This window comes from Anomaloglossus baeobatrachus, chromosome 9 (assembly GCF_048569485.1).
Source record: "Anomaloglossus baeobatrachus isolate aAnoBae1 chromosome 9, aAnoBae1.hap1, whole genome shotgun sequence".
Classification (NCBI taxonomy): Eukaryota; Metazoa; Chordata; class Amphibia; order Anura; family Aromobatidae; genus Anomaloglossus; species Anomaloglossus baeobatrachus.
In genome coordinates this window covers 87271059-87286908 of record NC_134361.1, presented here as the reverse complement: position 1 = coordinate 87286908, position 15850 = coordinate 87271059, and the positions used below count along the sequence as shown (strand labels likewise).

Below are 15850 nucleotides of genomic sequence, written 5' to 3'. Positions count from 1 at the left end.
GCTGTGCAGTCATCATCATTATCTTTGATACCAGTTCATGATCCCCAAACCTTGTGGGGAAAGTATTTGGTACATTTCATGCAATTTTATCAAGCAGGAAATTCTGGTGACCGAGAAGATGATGCCTTTTAGAGAACATAATGCCCTATAATTCCCAGGGTGGGGGAGTCAACATGTGACAACATGACTCAACTGAAGAAGACGACCAGGAATCGGCAAAGAAAAACAGACAAGTAAATAAGATAACAGTGCCTGTATGATATCAAGTGGGGGATGAATGACAGTATGAAATAAAAAAAAAGGGTGCTTCTATGAAACCTGGCTTAACAGAGGCTGACTGATGCCATTTATTAGCAGAAAAATCAGACTAATTATCAATGAGGACAATGGAAAACAGGTGACCAGGTTTTTCTGTAGAAATGATTGCAGTAAATAGGGTAGTAAAGTGTGAACAGAGGCCAAGTATGCTAACATTGTACAAGACAACAGGTCATTTATCAATACATAAAAATATAATAAACACATAATACTCACAGTCCAGTAATATAGGAAGTATTTGAACACAGTAGAAGCAATGTATGAACAGTACAGCATGGAATATGCCAGGAAAAGGAGAAAGAACTTGTAGTTTGAGAATCCAATGCAATTGTTCACCCTGAAAAACAAAGTCATCTAATATAAGACATTCACACATCTTCAACAAAGGAGAAGATCTTATAAGGATTGGAGGTAAGACAGTAGGCTATTACTATGCAAATAGTGCAACACTTAAAGCGCCACAAGGACAAAGGAGGCGCTGTCCCGTAAAATCCAAAAGGGGAAGAGTCACTAGCCTCATTCATGTGCCCGACGTATTATAGTAACAGATATGCTGGCAGTGTTCACATCTTGATGAGGAGCTATGCTGGAGTCAGATGTTCCTGATACCCCTCTCCCTGAATCAGGACCGCCAGTGCGTCTCGCCACAAATCCTACTCCAGTCCCAGCAGGAGCAAGAAGTGTGTCATAGTGAACGCCGCTGCTCCTCAATTCATATCCACTTTGCTGGAGCTGGGAAAAAATGTTGAGAAACTGTGAAAAGTTGTATAATTTTAGTGCAGCCTCAAATAGCTTCATAATTATGTGACTTTTGAAAGTTTTTCACACCTGAACAATGGAGTAAAAGCTTTATCAAATGAGGCCCAATGAGTCCGCACACCATTCTCTGCACGCAGTTCATGACAGAGCTGCGCCGTTCACGACAGAGCTGCGCCGTTCATGACAGAGCTGCGCAGTCCATGAAACAGCTGCGCAGTCCATGAAACAGCTGCGCAGTCCATGAAACAGCTGCGCAGTCCATGAAACAGCTGCGCAGTCCATGAAACAGCTGCGCAGTCCATGAAACAGCTGCGCAGTCCATGAAACAGCTGCGCAGTCCATGAAACAGCTGCGCAGTCCATGAAACAGCTGCGCAGTCCATGAAACAGCTGCGCAGTCCATGAAACAGCTGCGCAGTCCATGAAACAGCTGCGCAGTCCATGAAACAGCTGCGCAGTCCATGAAACAGCTGCGCAGTCCATGAAACAGCTGCGCAGTCCATGAAACAGCTGCGCAGTCCATGAAACAGCTGCGCAGTCCATGAAACAGCTGCGCAGTCCATGAAACAGCTGCGCAGTTCAGAGCAGTGTATTAGCCGACAGGTGGCGGTCTCCGGATGAGGCACAAAAGCAGCCCTCAAATTTATTTTTATTTTTTTTGTATAATGTAGGTACCTTTTAAAGGAGGACCCTCATTTGCCATGGATATGATTTATTTTATTACCTGGTGTTAAATGGCCTTGTACTCCTAAATTTGCCATTTTTGTGTTCCTGCATACAGAGTTAGAGGACTGTGTAAAATGGTCAGAACATTCAAAAAAGTAAAAGAAAAAAAGAAGAAGCTGAAGCTTTGTGCCGCTTTGTTCTGGTGTCCAGTGCAGGCATCAGACCCCAGCATTAGGAATCTCTGACCTGTGAGGCATTAGACATTTCTCCATCTGGAGGCACAATTAGAAGTGATGCCATGGATATAGAAATATTCAGCTCTGCCCTTTTTTCTGTAATAAAATTGCACGTCCATACTGGCAATGCGAGGCACATGTTGGAATGAGACGCTGCCTGTGCTTTACTGTGCATAACCATTCTAATGGAGCAGATATGCAGAGGCTAGTGATGACGCTCCCTAGGTTCGACCACCATATGTCACTCTTCAGTGTCACCGATTAATCAATGACATGAACGGTAAACATTTATTTGTTAAAAATAAAGAATAACTTGGCTGGAGATGCCCAAAATCCAGTTTTATGGTGTTACTCAGTCCCAAGTGTTCAGAGGGCGGCTGGGGAAGCTCACATTAGACAGATACTTTAGCCGTTTTTCTGCTTGCTCTGTATAACAAGTAGCCACTCTATCATGCACACAAAAATGCTAATTTTTCTAGAGCAGACTTTAAAGAGAATCTGTCAGCAGGTTTTTACTATGCAATCTGAAGACAGCATGATGTAGGGGTTAAAACACTGCATTTAGGGATGTGTCACTTCTTAGGCTGTGTGCTGTTGTTTACGTACAATGAAGCTTTTATAACCAGCGAATCTGGACTAGGTCTCTCTAGACTGACCATGCTCCTTTCTCTAATAGCAGCTCACGATCAATAGACAATGTACACAAAAATCTACACTATGGGCGAGGTTATACACAGAAAGCTGTCAATCAGTTGTGTGGGTGGGGTTAGCTATCTGAGCTCTGCTACATCTAAGAACTCTGTGTCACAACTGCTGCACCCAATAAACTAAAGCGAGCTTTACACACGGAGACATCACTAGCGATGTCGCTGGTGAAAGCACCCGCCCCTGTCGTTTGTGCGTCATGAGCAAATCGCTGCCTGTGGCGCACAACATCGCTAGGACCCGTCACACTATGCTTACCTGCCTAGCGACGTCGCTGTGGCCGGCGAACCGCCTCCTTTTTAAGGGGGCGGTTCGTTCGGTGCCACAGCGGCATCACTAAGCGACCGCCCAATAGAAGTGGAGGGGCGGAGATGAGCGGCCGTAACATCCCGCCCACCTTCTTCCTTCCTCATTGCGGGCGGCCGCAGGTACGGTGATGTTCCTCGTTCCTGCGGTGTCACACGTAGCGATGTGTGCTGCCACAGGAACGACGAACAACCTGCGTCCTGCAACGATAATTTGGATTAGAACGACCGGTCAATGATCAACGATTAGGTAAGTAATTTTGATTGTTAACGGGTCGTTCGTGCATTTCACATGCAACAACGTCACTAACGAAGCCGGATGTGCGTCCTTGAATTCCGTGACCCCAACGACATCTCGTTAGTGATGTCGTTGCATGTCTTTTCATACATTATACTGCTCTCAGATGAAGTAGCAAAACTTGTGACAGATTCCCTATGATTACTTTTAAGTATGTTTCCTTTTAAATTTGGCAGATATAAGAAATCATGTTGTGTAGAACATGGCTTTAGAAGTTCCCAGAATAACAATTCCATGATAATAAGCTTACATATATTTCTGGGAAAGCCTACTGACACCAGGAATGGAACATACATAATCTATGGAGAGAATATCTAGGTCACACTGCAAACAATAGATTTAGCGGTCAATTAAATGTTGTAACATTAGCACAGACTGGAATAACTAGCTGAATTAATCGGACTGGCAAAATAAATGGCAAAGCGGATGCAATGTAATAACCTATTAGAAGTCAAAGCTTGTTAAACGTCATAGATTTACATGGTATGACCAAACTGTATTTTTGGAAGATTTGAGAGGATAACCAAAATCATAGAAGATGGTCATGTAGAACCTCGCTGGTTCTGCACCACGCATTCTTCTCCCCTCACTTCAAAATCTTCCTCACGGATCATACAGTGAGAAGGAATGAGGGGCTAGGGACCCTAGTGATTGTTGAAGGTCCCCGAGATTGAACTATCCTGTGGATAAATGTCTACTGTGGGAAACTGAGGGTTGCTTGGTCAAAAAACTGATGCATAACAGAATGCTTTTTCTCCTTCTTTACCAAATCTTACCCCAATTCTTCCACATGTACACTAGAGATCAAAAGTAGAGAACACACAGTTTCCTAAATGTTAAGGTCATTGTTTAGTCCTATGAGATTATATCCTAACATGAGGAAACTCACAGTATTTTAAGCTTATTTCATAAATTGAATTTATTGCAAAGCACATACCGTATTTTCCGGCGTATAAGACGACTTCTTAACCCCTGAAAATCTTCTTAAAAGTCTGAGATCGTCTTATACGCTGGGTGTCGTATTACACGGAGGTGCACGGTGCCATCATGGCTTTACTACCGTTGTTTACACACAATAAAAGATATTCTCACCTCTACTCGATGCCCGCGGTGCCACCAGCTGCTTCTTGCAGTCTGCAGGCACACAGACCACTCCGTGATAGCGTCCGGTGTACGAAGCGACCGCTGCAGGATGTCGTCATGGCTTTATGGCAGTTGAATGCTTTGTGGCGCCCTGAAGAAACCATGTGTGGGGACACTTAACCCCCGCAGGTGAAACGTACGTTGGTCGGCACAGCGGACCTTCTACTAGGACTTCAGTATTTAGAGCAAACGATTTATTGGATTTATTTGGGAATGCAACCTTTGTTTGGGTCCACTACATTCACTTTTATAAAGCTGCTACATTATACTCCAGCATTTAAATTAGGAGAACCCATGTCATTCTTTTTGCATTTCATAGTCCCATCTACCTCTTCATTGCTGCTACTGTTTTGCACATAGCACTGTATTATTTTTTTTATTTTTGACAGGAATGTTTACATTAATTTTAACTAAGATTCACTCTATGTTAAATACGCTTTGGCTTATTATGAAGCTTCTATGTCACACTTTAGCACTTTTATGAGGATGACTATTGCCTTTTTCCTTAATTTATTGTAGGTTTCCCTATTATTGCTATTGGTTGCACGTAGCACTTTACTGATTACATCTTTGCCCTTGAAAGGAATATTAACATCAATGGTTAACTACTATGTGACTATGACCTTAATGCACCTTCGTTCGCTCCCTGGTATTGCTAGGTTTTAATCTTTTTCACTTTTCATACCCTTTGAATATGTGTGTCATCTGTTTTTTATTGTGTATGCCCTAATTCACATATGAAAAATAAGAGAAAAAAATTCTTGAGAAAAAAAAGAAAATTTCTATTATCACAAAAAAACCTCCTTTGTTCTCCTCCTAAATGTTGATCAATGTGGATTACGTTATTTCTGAAAAAAATCAAGTGATCATACATTGTTCTTTTATTTTGATCTCCAGTGTATAGACAGTGCCTTGCAAAAGTATTTGGCTCACTTGAATTTTTTAACCTTTTCCCAAATTTCAGGCTTCAAACATAAAAATAAAAATTTAAAATTTATGGTGAAGAATCAACAACAAGTGGGACACAATTGTGAAGTTGAACGAAATGTATTGCTTATTTTAAACTTTTGAAAAAATAAAAAACACTGAAAATTGGGGCGTGCAATATTATTCGTCCCCTTTACTTTCAGTGCAGCAAACTCACTCCAGAAGTTCATTGAAGATCTCTGAATGATCCAATGTTGTCCTAAATGACTGATGATGCTAAATATAAGCCACAAGTGTGTAATCAAGTCTCCGTATAAATGCACCTGCTCTGTGATAGTCTCAGTGTTCTGTATAAAGCACAGATAGCATCATGAAGACCAAGGAACACAACAGGCAGGTCCGTGATACTGTTGTGGAGAAGTTTAAAGCCAGATTTGGTTACAAAAAGATTTCCACAACTTTAAACATCATATTGAAATGGAAGGAGTATCATACCACTGCAAATCTACCAAGACCTGGCCGTCCATCCAAACTTTCATCTCAAACAAGGAGAAGACTGATCAGAGATGCAGCCAAGAGGCCCATGATCACTCTGGATGAACTGCAGAGATCTACAGCTGAGGTTGGAGAGTCTGTCTACAGGACAACAATCAGTCGTACACTGCACAAATCTGGCCTTCATGGAAGAGTGGCAAGAAGAAAGGCATTTCTCAAAGATATCCATAAAAAGTGTTGTTTAAAGTTTGCCACAAGCCACCTGGGAGACACACCAAACATGTGGAAGAAGGTGCTCTGGTCAGATGAAACCAAAATCAAACTATTTAGGCACAAATGCCAAACGATATGTTGGGCGTAAAAACACCACAGCTCATCACCCTGAACACACCATCCCCACTGTCAAACATGGTAGTGGCAGCATCATGGTTTGGCACTGCTTTTCTTCAGCAGGGACAAGGAAGATAGTTAAAATTGATGGGAAGATGGATGGAGCGAAATACAGGACCATTCTTGAAGAAAACCTGTTGGAGTCTGCAAAAGACCTGAGACTGGGACGGAGATTTGTCTTCCAACAAGACAATGATCCCAAACAAAGCAAAATCTACAATGGAATGGTTTACAAATAAACGTATCCAGGTGTTAGAATGGCCAAGTTAAAGTCCAGACCTGAATCCAATCGAGAATCTGTGGAAAGAGCTGAAAACTGCTGTTCACAAACGCTCTCCATCAAACCTCACTCAGCTCCAGCTGTTTGCAAAGGAAGAATGGGCAAGAATTTCAGTCTCTCGATGTGCAAAACTGATACCCCAAGTGACTTGCAGCTGTAATCACAGCAAAAGGTGGCGCTACAAAGTATTAACTTAAAGGAGACGAATAATATTGCACGCCCCAATTTTCAGTTTTGTTTTTTTTAAAAAAAATTAAAATAAGCAATACATTTTGTTCACCTTCACAATTGTGTCCCATTTGTTGTTGATTCTTCAACATAACATTAACATTTTTATCTTTATGTTTGAAGCCTGAAATGTGGGAAAAGGTTGAAAAATTCAAGAGGGCTGAATACTTTCGCAAGGCAGTGTACATATGCCCTTACCTAAAATATTTAACACTCTGCTGTAAATTAGCAATTTTTGCCATCAATCTACAATAAAAACAAAAAAACTGGTGCCGATCCAAAATCAATCTTTAATGGATTTACAAAGTTTGAATCCAGACATCCAAGAACACACGGTGAACCCAACACACAGCACTGGTCTAGACATGACGGCCTCTACTTGGACCTGATTTCCCTGATGTCTGAATTTGGCTTACAGCAGCTGTATGAGTTTATACACTGTGTCCATGACAAGCCGCAATGTCATGGACTAGTCCTATACTGCACTCCTACTGCATAGTTTATCCATATTAAATAGGGCCCTGTTCACAAAGTGAAATTAAGAGTGCACTTATCTAATCAAAACCCGGCTACAACCTAAAAATTGTAAAAAACTGAATGTAAAAATCTCTTCTTTATCTCTTCAGTACAGAATCTGAAGGAAGCTTTATCTATAATGCCCCTTCTTCTGTAAAAGGTGTGTCATTTATTAAGTATATTATAGATATTAGAAAAGGAATAATACATTACCAAGGACAATGATGATCCATTTTCAAGACACACCTGTACAAGATGGAGACAAAAAGTCAAACTTGCACGCAAGAAACGGAACACGCTGAGTAAATTGTCAATGACCTTGCAAAAGGAAAAGTAAGACCAAAAAACCCCCAAAAAACAACAGACAGCATAGAATTCATGAAAAAAAAACAAAACAAAACCCCAAAACATGCATTTAAAACACAAGGCAGGCAACCTACTTATGCTACAATATACACATTGGTGCGTCTCCTTATACAAGACTTGTCCCGGGACATGGATGTCAAGAAGCCGGTATGGGGCACATGCTTTGGTGGCCAGGATCCTCTAGTGACCAACAAGCCATAAATGTGCAAGAAACATTGGAAGAGGTCGTGTCTGACAGGGATACAGAAACCCCCGGTATATCACCAGTGGCCTTGACTAAAGTGTTACGAACCGGCGCCGCCATAGCCGCAAGCAGCCTGCTGCGGTTCCTGTTGCGCCCAGGCGGCGGCTGCCGTTCTTGGCCGTGCCTCGGGTCGTCCAGTTGGCTGCTCCTTCCACCACGGCTAAGTGTGTAGAGGCAGCTAGTGCGCATGCGTGCGCCGATTTACCCCAGCCAGAGTCTAAGCCTGGTGTTTTGCCTAGTGAGCATGCTCAGCCTGATTGTGTTATGTCTGAGACTAAGTCCTCAGTTCAGGCTACTGAGCATGCTCCCACAATTAACCCTAACAGCCTCTTTGCACAGGTACTTGGACTTCGTGCTGTGTCTAAGTTCTGGGATGTGCCAACTGAGCATGCTCAGGCACTTAGTGCATCAGAGGCTAGGTCCGGTAAGGACCTCACTGAGCATGTCCGTGAGGTGGCAGGCCCTGATAGGGCAGAGGGTGTCAGGTGTCCTGATGACGTGGCAACTCCGGACTGGCTCGCAGAGGCCCGCCCCTATGATCTGGCACCTCACCATTGGTCGTCAGACGATGACTGGTGAAGTGTTTGGGGCGTGGCTGCCATGAGGTCATCAATGACGTGGCGGTTCCGGATAGGTCGCATGTGACGTCACTGATGACATGGCACTCTGCTATTGGACCTTGGTGGTTCCACCCTGGGTTTGGGGCGGACCCAGGTTATAAAAAGGGCTGGAGACAACATGGAGGTGCGCAGTCTTCATTTAGAGTTCTTGGTGGCATAAGCCTTGTTGGAAGCGGTAGGTAGGGCTAGGCGAACGGTGCCTGTCACGCCAAGATTCGTGGCTCAGCACATGAGGGTCAGGCGCCGTGCTTCCTTGCTACCATTCCTGTTGTGCTAGAGCAGTCCAGTGGCGTTAACTGGGCTGCGGCATCACCTGTTCAGTTGTGCCTCCTACGCACACGGACAGAATACCTGCTGCGCCACCTGTCCGGTTGTGCCCCCTACGCGCATGGACAGCGCACCCCACAACCCCTGTGAAGTTAGCAGGGTGTTCCTGGATTGGGTGTGTGAACCCAATTATCCTCCTCGGCTTCCCAGTCAAATGCTGCTGGTGCGACTACCTGGTCTGACGTGTCCTTTACACACGTGGCCAGTCGAGTGGTGGCCAGAAACGCTAATCGGAGGACCGCTCGGCCTGACGTGTCTTACACACGTGGCCGACAGGGTCTTCTCGGTCAACGCTAACTGGTTACCATCCGGCCTGACGTGTTGTTACACACGTGGTTGGAGTAGCGTCCGCTCCACCGAAACGCTAACTGGGTTGTCGTCCGGTCTGACGTGTCCCTACACACGTGACCGGTTCCTTGAGTTATCTCAGAGCCATCCAGCTCTATAGTCTCCGCCTAACCCACAGGGTGCCAGCAGCTCCATTACCATCTGGAGCACGGTGGGCCCCGACTGGCGATTGGGATATATACCCCTGGTCCTAATCTGCCAGTCCCCCCGTGACATAAAGGCCACCCCCATCGGTTGGGCGTCTCGGGCAAATCGCTGCCCAGGGCGCACAAAATTGCTCGGACCCGTCTCACTTCTTACCTGCCTAGCGACGTCGTTGTGACCGGCGAACCGCCTCCTTTCTAAGGGGGTGGTGCGTTCGGCGTCACAGCGACGTCACTAAGCGGCCGCCCAATCGAAGTTGAAGGGTGGAGATGAGCGGGACGTAACATCCCACCCACCTCCTTCCTTCCTCATTGCGGGCGGCCGCAGGTAAGGTGAGGTTCCTCGTTCCTGTTGTGTCACACATAGCGATGTGTGCTGCCGCAGGAACGACGAACAACCTGCGTCCTGCAACAGCAACGATATTTGGGAATGGAGCACTGTGTCAACGAGCAACGATAAGGTGAGTATTTTTGCTTGTTAGCGGTCGCTCGTACGTTTCACACACAACGACGTCACTAACGAGGCCGGATGTGCGTTACGAATTCCGTGACCCAAACGACATCGCATTAGCGATGTCGCTGCGTGTAAAGCGGCCTAAAGGGGCTGAACTGACTCATCTTATCCTGCTGCCATCCACCAGACTCGGACTATTTTTTAAATTGTCCCTTCTGTGGCAGGATCTGCATTATTACATTTTTGAGATTGCACATTGCTGTAGGCCACCAATCATTGTGTACTGCCGGTATATTGGCATCTAGGCTCTCATGAGTTATCGGCAAAATGATTGTGACTTTGAGCCTTTCCTGTACTCAAGAAACCATAAGGCCGGAAGCAGTTAAACTACGTCTTACTGTAGAATAAATCATCTAATTCCTCAGTCTTCCATCTTTCTAGCCTCTTTTGAATGACTATAGAAAGAAAATAAAAGGGAAATTAAAAAAAAAATATATGAATTGATATTGGTTTTACTTACATCCCACAGACGGAGCAATGATGGCAGCGATCAGGCTTTACCACCTGGCACCGGTCACAAAAACGAATAGCTAAAATGGAAAAAAGAGAATTTTGTTTACTTACCGTAAATTATTTTTCTTATAGTTCCGCATTGGGAGACCCAGACCATGGGTGTTTAGCTTCTGCCTCCGGAGGACACACAAAGTACTACACTTAAAAGTGTAGCTCCTCCCTCTGAGCTTATACACCCCCTGGTGAGCAGACCCAGCCAGTTTAGTGCAAAAGCTGAAGGAGAATAGCCACCCACAAGTAGAACAGAGCAAGAGCCGGAACAACCGGAGACTCTGTCCACGACAACAGCCGGTGATAACACGCGGAACAAGAAAATTGCCAACAGGCAAAAGGGAGGGTGCTGGGTCTCCCAATACGGAACTATAAGAAAAAGAATTTTACGGTAAGTAAACAAAATTCTCTTTTTCTTTATCGTTCCTTTGGGAGACCCAGACCATGGGACGTTCCAAAGCAGTCCCTGGGTGGGAAATAAACAGAAAAAACTAAGAAATAGGCAGAACCTAACTTCACAAATGGGCGACCGCCGCCTGAAGGATGCGTCTGCCCAAGCTCGCATCTGCCGAAGCATGAGCATGCACTTGGTAGTGCTTCGAGAAGGTATGCAGGCTAGTCCAAGTGGCAGCCTGACAGACTTGTTGAGCCGTAGCCTGGTGCCTGAAAGCCCAAGACGCACCGACAGCTCTGGTCGAATGTGCCTTGATCCCCGGCGGGGGAGGCACCTGAGTACTCGGTAGGCGTCCGAAATGGTCGATCTAATCCAACGGGCTAAGGTCGGCTTAGAAGCAGAGAGGCCCTTGCGCCGACCTGTGGTTAGCACAAAAAGAGAAGTGCACCGCCTAAGTGCAGCGGTGCGAGACACATAGATCCGGAGAGCACGCACCAGATCCAGAGTATGCAGCGCTTTTTCAAAGCGATGAAAAGGAGCCGGACAAAAGGAAGGTAGGGTAATGTCCTGGTTAAGGTGGAAAGGAGAGACCACCTTAGGAAGAAAGTCCGGAGTCGGACGGAGAACCACCTTGTCTTGATGAAAAACCAAAAAAGGTGACTCCGAAGAGAGCGCAGCCAAATCAGAGACTATCCTAAGGGAAGTTATGGCCACCAGAAAGGCCACTTTCTGTGAAAGACGGTACAAAGAAACTTCCCTAAGAGGCTCAAAGGGGGGTTTCTGCAAAACCGTGAGAACCAAATTAAGGTCCCAGGGATCCAAGGGCCGCCGGTAAGGCGGAATGATGTGAGACGCGCCCTGCATGAAGGTGCGGACCTGAGCCAGCCGAGCGAGACGCCGCTGGAACAGAACTGACAAAGCTGAGAATTGTCCCTTGAGAGAGTTGAGGGACAGTCCTAGCTGCAGACCGGACTGTAGAAAAGACAGAAGGGTTGGCAAGGAGAAAGGCCAAGGAGGATGGTCGGTAGAGCGACACCAGGACAGGAAAATTCTCCAAGTCCTGTGATAGATCTTAGCGGAGGAAGACTTACGGGCCCGAGTCATAGTGGAGATGACTTCAGGAGGAATACCAGAAGCCGTCAAAATCCAGGACTCAAGAGCCACGCCGTCAATTTGAGAGCCGCAGAATTCAGGCGGAAAAACGGACCTTGCGAAAGTAGGTCTGGACGGTCCGGGAGATGCCACGGCATCTCTACGGACAGATGGAGCAGGTCTGGATACCAAGCTCGCCTGGGCCAGTCCAGTGCAATGAGGATGACTCGACGGCCCTCCATTCTGATCTTGCGCAGGACTCTGGGCAAGAGAGCTAGAGGGGTAAACACGTAGGACAGACGAAACTGGAACCAGTCTTGAACCAGAGCGTCCGCGGCGAATGCCTGAGGATCGTGGGAGCAAGCCACGTAAACAGGAACTTTGTTGTTGTGACGGGATGCCATTAGGTCCACGTCCGGAGTGCCCCATTTGCGGCAGATTGACTGAAACACTGCCGGGTGCAGGGACCACTCGCCACCGTCCACGGTTTGACGGCTGAGATAATCTGCCTCCCAGTTTTCCATGCCTGGGATGTGGACTGCGGATATGGTGGACTTGGAGTCCTCCACCCATTGAAGGATGCGTTGTACCTCCAACATTGCCAGGCGGCTGCATGTCCCGCCTTGGTGATTGATGTAGGCAACCGCTGTCGCGTTGTCTGACTGGACTCGAATGTGCCTGCCCGCCAACAGGTGATGAAAAGCTAGGAGAGCTAGAAGCACGGCTCTGGTTTCCAGCACATTGATTGAAAGGGCTGACTCGGACGGAGTCCAAGTGCCCTGCGCTCTGTGGTGGAGACATACCGCTCCCCAGCCAGATAGACTAGCATCCGTGGTGAGGATCACCCAGGACGGGGCCAGGAAGGAGCGCCCCTGGGACAGAGAGAGGGGCCACCACTGAAGAGAGCTCCTGGTCTGTGGCGACAGAGCCACTAACTTGTGTAAGGAGGAAGGCCGCTTGTCCCAACAGCGGAGAATGTCCAGCTGCAGGGGGCGCAGATGGAACTGGGCAAAGGGAACAGCCTCCATTGACGCCACCATTTGACCCAGCACCTGCATCAGACGCCTGAGGGTATAACGGCGGGGCCTCAGCAGAGAGCGCACCGCCAGTTTGAGGGACTGCTGTTTGACTAAGGGCAACTTCACAAGTGTCGGCAAAGTCTCGAACTGCATCCCTAGGTACGTGAGACTCTGGGTCGGAGTCAGAGTGGATTTGGGCAGATTGACCAGCCACCCGAATTGGGCTAGAGTGGCGAGAGTGAGCGTGACACTCCGCTGACAGTCTGCGCTGAATGAAGCCTTGACTAGAAGGTCGTCCAGGTAAGGAATCACTGCCAACCCTTTAAGTGCAGAACCGCAATCACTGCTGCCATGACCTTGGTGAATACCCGAGGGGCTGTGGCCAACCCGAAGGGGAGAGCCACAAATTGGAAATGATCTTCTCCGATTGCAAAACGTAGCCAACGCTGGTGTGAAACTGCAATTGGCACATGCAGATAGGCATCTCTGATGTCGATGGACGCCAGGAAATCCCCTTGGGTCATTGAGGCAATGACTGATCGCAGAGACTCCATGCGAAAGTGCCGCACCTGAACATGCTTGTTGAGAAGCTTGAGATCCAGGATGGGCCGGAAGGTACCGTCCTTTTTGGGGACTAGGAAGAGATTTGAGTAGAAACCTCTGAACCATTCCCGGGCGGGAACCGGTACAATTACTCCGTTGGCCTGCAAGGATGCCACGGCCTGAGAGAAGGCGGCGGCCTTGGAGCTGGGGGGAGTTGAGAGAAAAAATCTGTTTGGCGGGCTGGAAGAGAATTCTATCCTGTAGCCGTGGGAGATGATATCTCTCACCCACTGATCAGAGACGTGTTGAAACCAAGCGTCGCCAAAGTGGGAGAGCCTGCCACCGACTAAGGACGTTGCCGGAGCGGGCAGATAGTCACGAGGAGGCTGCCTTAGTGGCAGCACCTCCTGCGGTCTTCTGTGGATGCGTTTTTGGGCGCCAGTTGGATTTCTGGTCCTTGGCTGAGTTAGTGGACGAGGCCGAGGGCTTAGAGGACGACCACTTGGAGGAACGAAAGGAGCGAAACCTCGACTGATTCCTACCCTGGGCAGGTTTCCTGGCTTTGGTTTGTGGCATGGAAGTACTCTTCCCGCCAGTAGCTTCCTTAATAATTTCATCCAGCTGTTCTCCGAACAGCCGGGACCCAGCAAAAGGGAGCCCAGCAAGGTACTTCTTTGAAGAAGCATCTGCCTTCCACTCTCGAAGCCACAAGATCCTGCAGATAGCGAGGGAATTAGCCGAAGCCACCGCAGTGCGGTGAGAAGCCTCCAGCTTGGCAGACATGGCATAGGATGAAAAAGCTGAAGCTTGGGAAGTCAAGGCAACCATTTCGGGCATAGATTCCCTGGTGAGGGAATGCATCTCCTCTAGAGAAGCAGAGATGGCTTTGAGAGCCCACACTGCTGCAAAAGTCGGGGGAAACGAGGCCCCCGCCGCTTCATATACGGATTTGGCCAGAAGGTCAATCTGGCGGTCAGTGGAATCCTTAAGGGAGGTGCCATCAGCCACCGACACAACGGTCCGGGCTGAGAGCCTAGACACCGGGGGGTCTACCTTTGGGGACTGAGCCCACTCCTTGACCACCTCAGGTGGAAAGAGAAAACGGTCATCAGAACCACGCTTTGGGAAGCGTTTGTCAGGACAGGCCCTGGGCTTGGTCACAGCGGCCTGAAAACTGGAGTGGTTAAAGAACACACTCTTTGCCCTCTTAGGCGAGGTAAACTGGTGCTTTTCTGCCAGAGAGGGTTGCTCCTCTGATACTGGCGGATTGAGATCCAGTACAGAATTAATGGACGCAATCAAGTCACTAAGATCTGAGTCACTTTCGGACAGATCAATAGGGTACATGGAGTTAACCTCCGAGCCCCCTGTAAAGGCATCCTCCTCATCCTGCGAGTCAGCTCTTCAATCAGAGCTGCGGGAGGAGGAGGGAGAGGGAACCCTGCGTCTCTTCTCAGAAGGACGGGGTCTGGGACCTGATGATGAATCCTCTGTGAGCCCCGGTCCTGACAGACCCCTAACAGCAGAGGCACCCTGTGAAGGGGGCTGATGCATATTCAGCAAAGTCCTGGACAGAAGTCCCATGGACTCAGCAAAAGACTGGGAGATAGACCTAGAAAAGGATTCTACCCAAGCCGGGGGCTCAGCCACAGGAGCAGGAGCAGCCTGAGAGACCACTGGGGGAGAGACTCCAGGCTGTGGCACCGTCAAGGTAGAGCAGGCATCACAATGTGGATAGGTGCTCGGTTCAGGCAGCAGGAGCTTACATGCAGCGCATACAGCATAAAGCTTTGGAGCCTTGCTCCTCGTGTGAGACATGCTGCTGGAGTGGGGGCTCTGCCAGAGAATGAACCCCAGAGAGTATATACAGAGGTCCACAACCAGAGACCGGTTGTGGCTTACCAGACCGCCGGAGCGGTGTTGTGTGCCCTCCAGATCCCGAAGCACGGACCCCCAAACACAGCACCTCAGCAGGGATGCAGAACGCAGACCAGCGCTGAGTGAACTCTGAGAAAATGGCCGCCGGAGCGAAGAGAGGGGGCGGGACTTGCATGAAGAGCGGGATCTGGAGGGCTATAGAGACCTACAGGGGAGGAGACACGCACAGCAGTGGGGAGTGTCCCTCCCCTGTGCAGAACGGCCGCCGGGAGGAGCCGAGCCTGTCCCTCTGCATGAGTGACATGCGAGGGCAGTGAAACGAAACTAGGCCTCCGGCGAAGCCGGGGCCTAAATTTGAGTGGCGAGGCCGACACGCAGGCACCATCGGCGCGGTTCTCGGGCGACAGCTAGAGAACCCGCCGGAAATGTCAGTAAATACAGTAAGCACACTCTCCCCAAACAATAAAGCACAGGGACCCCCAAATATAAACGTCTCAGGTACTTAGCTGCTGAGACGCAGGGCCAGGTCCCTGGGGATGAGTGCTCTGGTCCAGCAGAGTCCTGAAGGGCTGCGGATGGAGACCGGTCTCCTG

General features: G+C 48.1%; 1 protein-coding gene across 1 annotated transcript in view; it reads right to left on the bottom strand.

Moving 5' to 3' along the window:
* Positions 1-15850, bottom strand: part of ZDHHC15 (zDHHC palmitoyltransferase 15) — a 79971-nt gene that overhangs the window by 37478 nt on the left and 26643 nt on the right. Inside the window, exons 5-7 of the mRNA XM_075323859.1 lie at positions 10288-10357; positions 7479-7511; positions 535-655 (exon numbers count right to left, since the gene is read on the bottom strand). Coding sequence (XP_075179974.1) covers positions 535-655; positions 7479-7511; positions 10288-10357 — 224 coding nt within the window. The remainder of the gene's footprint in view (positions 1-534; positions 656-7478; positions 7512-10287; positions 10358-15850) is intronic.